Source organism: Sus scrofa, chromosome 9 (genome assembly GCF_000003025.6).
Source record: "Sus scrofa isolate TJ Tabasco breed Duroc chromosome 9, Sscrofa11.1, whole genome shotgun sequence".
Classification (NCBI taxonomy): domain Eukaryota; kingdom Metazoa; phylum Chordata; class Mammalia; order Artiodactyla; family Suidae; genus Sus; species Sus scrofa.
In genome coordinates this window covers 91,505,117-91,511,989 of record NC_010451.4, presented here as the reverse complement: position 1 = coordinate 91,511,989, position 6,873 = coordinate 91,505,117, and the positions used below count along the sequence as shown (strand labels likewise).

Genomic DNA, 6,873 nt, shown 5'->3' with positions numbered 1-6,873 from the left:
CTTCTCACTTCTGGACCCCTGTGGACTTTCCCTTGCCCAGCAGAACCCCTGCCCTGGAGGAAGATGTCCGTGGTGGTTAGAGGGTGGGAAAGCTTTATTAGAAGACAGATATTTAACATGGCTGGAGTTGCAAAGGGGAAATCTTTGCCAAATTCCCAACACAGTGCTGAGGTAGGGTGGAGGGGCCATGTGCACTTACCCAGATAACTTCTCTTACCACCCCTCTCAACACGGGTGAGGGAGAGGGTGGAGGAAGGAGCTGCTGGGAAAGAAAATGGAGGCAGCTATATATGCACAGTCTGTTCACTGCCTCCTCTAGAAGGTCTTAGGATGTTTCATCCTAAGTCTGGCTGTTTTTTCTTTAAGATACAGCTGCATAAGTACACAGTATTTGTAATTTTCCCATTCGTTGACCAAAAATACATGTCCCTGAGAACAGAGGTGCCTTAGATTTGATCATCTACGTGTGGTTTCATCATTCAGCGATGGGTAATGGTGCCTCCTGTTTGTGTTCCAGGCCATGGGCTCAGGAGGCAAAGATAAATACAATAGAATCTGCCTTCGTGAGGAGCCCACATGCTAGGTGAAAAGAAAAATCCGTCCATTTGAAGGTGTGGTACAGTGTGGTCAGTGCTGTGACAGCCCGGTGTGTGAGTGTGTGAGGAACCCAGACGAGGCAGTAGAACATCTGCTTGTTATTTGGAAGCCTGCACAGCGTTGTGTCTTCTACAAGTGGCTGTACCATCTTAACAGGCTTTTGATGGCACCTTTAAATGTCTTCCCTGTGTTGTCATGAGGTTTTCTACATCATCTCTCAGTTCTCTGTGGGAGGCAATGGGACCTAAAGGTTAAGAGAAGGGGGCCGGATGCAGGTAGAGCTGGATTTCAAATCTGGGCCTGTGCCTTTCCTTCCAGCTGGGCGACTGAGGGAATTACTTACCTTCCCACAGCCAAAAAAAAAAAAAAAAAAAGAAAGTGCAAGGACTAGTATTAGTTATGAGGGATGCAACATATTTTGCTTGGTGTCTGGCATACAGCAGGTGCTCAGTTATATTGTTCTCTGGGTGATGGCAGCATTTTTTATGGTGGTGACAGAAAATTGTTTATACGAAGATTCACAGGACACAGAGAGCCTTCGTTGCTAATCTTTTTTTTTTTTAAAAAGGTGTTTATTGGTATAAAAACAACTTAAACTTTATATAAATACAATATAAATATTTCTTTTAAAAATACGTATAAGTTAGCAATTTATTTGAGGTAAGCCTACACACTCCAAGAAACAACCTGGCTCTGAAACAACAAGGATCTTCAAGCCGTGTAGCCATTTTACGTTACTTTTTCAAAACAAATACATAAAATATTTCAAGTGGCACTTAATAAAAATATAAATATCTATCACTTATATAAATTAACTCGACATCACATATTTAAATATCAATAAATTAAAATAATTAAAATAGTGTCCTAACGCTCATACTTTTAGTTCTTCATAGAGAACAACATAAGTTATGTGCCCAGTGGACAGGTTTCTGACCAGAGGAGGGAATGCCCGTGGACGGCATCAATCTCAGGTGCCCCAGCTACATTATCCGAATGGCCCTCAGGCTGAACTGCAGGAAATCCTCAAGGCTGCGCAGGATGAGAATGATCTTTGTGTTCTTCATCCACTCGTTCTGTGACTGCAGCTTATCCAGCAGGCCGGCATTTGTGGTGGGGTTAGGGGTGGTGGCTTTGTCTGGATTCTTTCCCTGAAGGGAAAAGAAAACACAAATAATTGTTTAAATATTGAATGAATCCTCTGCAGTGGAGGGATGCTCTGGCCTGTGGGAGGAGGTTCACATTTGGGGGAAGGTGTGAACTGGGGCTGTGACTCGCCCAGACAGGGGGAGGTGCCTCTCCTCTGAGCCCACCCAGCCTGCAGCTCTCCCATAGCAACTGAGCTCTACACATCCCTTTGCTGCCCATCTCTGTTAGGCCATTGAGCATCCGTGGGCAGCCATAGTACCTTACTTGTTTTCTGTTATCCTAAGGAATGCCTGGCACATAGTTGGAATTCAGTAGATAAATGAAGAACTTTTACTTAAAGCCGTTTTTAATAAGTTCTTCAGGGCCCTCTAACCCTAATTACTTGTCTCTGGTTTCCCTCTCAACCATCCATACAGCATCTATTAAGAGTCAACTGCTCTGATAGTATAAGGAGGCTGGGAGTATTTTTTGTAGAACCACTGACATGGGGCCAAGTAATTGTGAAAGGCCTTGCCCCTCTAAGGGTGATCCTGGAACACTGCAGCCTCAGCATCATGAGGAGCTTGTTAGAAATATGAGTCTCAGGTCTCACCCCAGACCTACTGAATCAGACTTCACATTGTAACAAGATCCCCCAGGGAAACTCATGTGCACATTAATGTGGGAGCAGGCCTGATTTAAGGCAAACGGCTAAAAAAAGGGAGAGGCAGGATTAGCACCCATGTGCCCACTTCTCCAACCAGGACCCTTCTGTTGGTGCTGGGGCTCATCCACACCCTGTGCCATCAAGCCCCTACCATGTGGCGTTTGAGTGGCCAGCTGGTAGTGACCAAAACTTGTAAGTACTGCTCTTCCAGCCTTTAGCCATTTTTCAGCATTAACTCTGCTGGCAAAAGATTAAGGGAAAGGAGTGGAAACTACTGTAATAACAAGAATGTCACTTGGCAACATGAATATAATTTTTGTGCTCTCTGTTCTTTGTTATTACGGATCACTAAGCAGGATTGGGTGTGTTTTCTTCTGCCTCTTCAGATTTTTTTTTTGCTTATTCCTCAAGCTTTTAAAAGTTGATATTAAAACCCACCCCATTTAACAGAGTTTTAAATATAGTTATTGATGCCTTTTGCAGAAAAGAACCAAAAAGCAAAAGTTTTAACTGTCAGGAAGTACTTAGACCCTTTTCTTGCATGCGGCCATCTCTTAGAATTGACTTTGCACAGTCGGGTTGTCTAGGCTGACTTCTTTGCGCCAAGTGAGGGGACAAGGAGACTCACCTTTTGCCTCAGGGTCTGGATCAGTGCTTTGGTACTAATCTGCACAGCCTCGACATTTCCCTTATTGCTCTCATACTCTTTCTGGAGGTAGTCCAGGTATATCTGAAACTCCACAAGACCGGTGGTGATTCTCATCAAGCAGGTCTCCTAAGAGGAAAGATGGTGGGAAGATTGGTTATTGCTAGGAAGACATAAGTGATTTTAAAAGTTAAAACTGCCATAATTCAACAACTTCTCCCTGTGTCGCTCCAGGGAGCCTCAAATACTTCTTAGGGATCATGCTTTGAGACATCAGACAGCATCAGCAGCCCCATTTAAAACATGTGATCAGTGCAGAGGCACCACTTCATTTTACCCAAAGCCCCACAGATGCTAGACTGTGGCAAATATCCTTCCTCTGAATCGCTCTTCCCTCTGGCTGCCCTCATGCCTTTGCCACGGTTGGACTGAAACCTCGTTTTATGGAATAAGCAGGTTATCTCACTGTCTGGAGGGAGAGGGTGCAGAGAACTTTCTCAGTGGGGAGATTAGGACTGGATCCTGCTACAGGCAACCAAGGAGGATAAACCTCCCTGGACCATCACACCCAGGATGAACTAGCTAAACCTGTGGGCTGTTCTAACCCCTTTGACAGCTGTGAAAATCCCAACACCGAGGAGCTACCTCTGACCAGGTCATTCAAAAATAAGTTGCCTTTAATAACATTTAAGTTGGCCTCCTCAGGAAATTTACCTGATGTTCTTCACATTTCTCCCCTACTTTTGATGCCTGCTTGGTCTACATGTGTACAGACACCGGTTATAAGAAGAAGAACTTTGGACTGGGGAGCAGCTAAAAGTGAATGTAATGCATCCATACCTGATTGAACCCAGATTGGAAGCATCCGTCTTTTTCTGCCATTTTTGGAAGGTTCAGGTTGTTTTCTGCCAGTACCTCCTTGCTGTTTTCACACTTCTCATACTTCTCACACATCTGGGAAAGAGTATTAGAGCTGTTATCATATAAGTGCTCCCAAAACGAACACCACTAGAGGGCTGATTCATGATCTACCATGGCCAGGAAGTTCTCTAAGAAAAGTGGAGTCAGAACCCATTCGCATCCAGGCAAACAAGTGGAGAATGGGCACCCCTGGGTTCCATTCTGACCTCCCCTCTGCCTTCAGGCATATTACCTATTCCAAGTCTCAGTGCCCCTAACTCTCCTAGTTGGGGATAATGAAACACCTCCCTTGTAAGTTTACTGTGAGGATAAGATATAATATTTATATCTTAATATAATATTTATCTGTAAAGTGCCTGGCACATAGTGGATCCTTAATAAATGACAGGAATTTTGATGATAATTGGGTGAGTATAATTTGAGCCATAGAATGTGCCAGCTGGAAGAGCCTTTCAGATCATCTAGTCTAAATCCATAATTTTGCAGATGGGGCGCACAGGTGGTAGGGAATTTGCCCGAGATCACAAAGCAGGTTCAACAGATCAGAACCAAATTTGAGGCTCCCAATCTCCTCTCCTGTGTTCTTTCCTTTCTACCAAACAGAGCCAAACTCCCTTACATTTTAAGCTTGGGAGCTGCTTTAACCTACCTAGGATTTTGCCACTTTGGTGGGCTGTCAGGTATGCATCTTATTTGCCGGAATGACTCTGGGGAGTCCCTAACCACTGAGCTGGCGTAATCTAAAAGTACAGTGACTGTCCTGAGAAGCTGAACAGTCATTTCAGTGGTGCTTTTAAATGCTCCCCCCAAGTCCAAGGAACGCAAAGAAGATTGACAGGCCTTATTTTTTGGTTAGAGAAGAGGAAATCCTGAGAGGCAGTGAGTGTGACTCTCAGCTCATGCCAAGCATGGAAATGCGAATGAGACTTGAGGCATGGATTCCAGCCCCGCAGTATATTTTCCCCGGAGGAAAAGGAACTACCTGAGACCAGCAGCAGAGGAGAAATTAAAAAACACAGCCTGCCCCTTTGGCTTCAGATCGAAGCTGTCCCAGAACCCAGCAAAGACCTTCCCCTCCCCACCAAAAGCAGGAGCCGCTGTTCACATCCAAGGCCGAGGAGATGACCACCTACAGGGGCCCTTCATCTCCCTCAGGCGAGCCTACCCACCTCCTTTCTCATTGCAGAGATTTTGCCGAGGATGTACTTAATGAGTTCTTCAGTTTTGTCCGGAGAGGTGAAGAGCATTTTGTCTGAGGTGGCATCACCTTTGGCATCTTCTTCCAGGCGTCCCGGGGTAGGGAAGGCAGTAGCCATCACCAGAAGCAGCCCCAGGGAGAAGGCGACTGGACTGAAGGCGCCTGTGCCGGAGGGAAGGGAGAGCAGCCAGTGAGCAGACTGCACCACTGGGGGAGCTGTGCTTCTGGCTGCTGGCCGCCCGCCAGCTCTCGCAGCAGCGGATACACACCCCCTCCCTCGCCAGGCACGGCTGCCAGGCAGTTCCAAGGCTAGGGATTTCCTTCACTTACTTGTGGAGAGGGAGTTCATAGCTGGGTTCCTGGAGGGCAGATGGAGCTCTCTTTCGTTCCTGGTGGGCTCGAGGGCAGACTGAGCCTTAGACATCCCCAGTCTCATATTTATTGGGGGTTGAGACTCTAATATTGAGACTCATGGGAAAATCCCACATTTGATAAATCTTTGTTGGAGGGTGGGGGTGGGGCCAGAGCGGGTGGGGCTGATTGGAAACCTTATTAAGATTGTGCAATGTGACGTCCTTTAGCATCACAGGAATCACAACCAGGGAAAAAAGTGCCACTTAGGTCATTACCAAGGCTAGTCCTCAGAAGCCGGATCATTTTTCCTTCACTTTCTGTTTTTTCTCTTTTGCTTTTTTTCTTTCTTCTTTTCTTTTTTTTTTTTTTTTTTTTTTTAGTGACTCAGCACATTGACATGTCTTGAGAAGAAAAGTAAAGCTGAAGTCATGCACGAAGTTTTACAGGGCTGGGGGTTCAGGAAAAGCTAAGGCTGACTATGATTAAAAAAATAATTACCAGATGAACCAGCTAGGATTTAGTATTCCAGTTTATTTCATGTTTGTAAAAAAACCCTTAAGATATTCTGGCCTGAGTTTCCCCAGACCACCTTACAGCCCACCCCCTTGGGGTTAGAAAGAAGACACTACAAGCCCTCTGCAGTACTTTTTCCTTGCTCTCGCTGTGACCAGCTGTTGCAGAACGTCCTGACTGCAGTTGTCTCTAGGAATCTCCAGGTGCAATGTGGGTACATACATGAATGACTCCTTTTGGCCACGACGTAGCTTCTGCCGGTTTCCTCCTTGCCTGCTCAAACCCACTTCGGCCAGGTCAGCGACAGCCCTACTCACTTCATAGTGGCCTTTTGGAGACCCTCCCAGTGAAGACTTTGATCTCTGGGCCAAGGGGGTTGTCTTGTGCTGCTGGTCCCCACTGCAGGCACCAGGGTGATCCTCTTCCCACTGGGGAGCCATGAGGACCCCGAGGGCATGCTGGGTCTACTGGAGCCCTAACTTTACTGACACTCCCTGGGCTTAGGGCAGAAGTGGGGAGAATACTACTCACCTCTTTGATAGGATGTCAAAGGAGGACCTTGTGGCATTTTTTGCAGCGTGTGTTCATAGCTCCCTTCTGCTGTATGACTTGATTTGAATCCAGAGGCGGCTGAATAGTAGTCTGATAGAGCAGGGCTCCAGGTTCAGAATCACACTTTCTCTCCAAAGCCCCAGGCTTCCATACTAGGTTGAGCTTGTACAGGCTCCCTTGGCCCCTACAGTGGTATCTCTTGCAGGAGGGTCCTTGGTTTCACACAAATGGGCTCTATACCAGGTTCCCCCACCAGTTGCCCAGACACCCGGACAGCTCTTAAGACTGATTCCAGGC

At 46.3% G+C, this 6,873-nt stretch overlaps 1 protein-coding gene across 1 annotated transcript; it reads right to left on the bottom strand.

Moving 5' to 3' along the window:
- Positions 1,160–5,569, bottom strand: IL6 (interleukin 6 (interferon, beta 2)). Its single transcript, NM_214399.1, has 5 exons — positions 5,488–5,569; positions 5,129–5,319; positions 3,879–3,992; positions 3,021–3,167; positions 1,160–1,748 (listed from the first exon to the last, which is right to left on the bottom strand). Exons 1-5 carry the CDS (start codon positions 5,504–5,506, stop codon positions 1,581–1,583), a joined length of 639 nt encoding a protein of 212 aa, NP_999564.1. The 5' UTR covers positions 5,507–5,569; the 3' UTR covers positions 1,160–1,580.

Coding starts and splice junctions, on each gene's coding strand:
- IL6 (NM_214399.1), bottom strand. Junction 3,168..3,878: donor TCCAATCTGGGTTCAATCAG/GTATGGATGCAT, acceptor CTTTCCTCTTAG/GAGACCTGCTTGATGAGAAT. Junction 1,749..3,020: donor TCCAGACCCTGAGGCAAAAG/GTGAGTCTCCTT, acceptor TTTTCCCTTCAG/GGAAAGAATCCAGACAAAGC.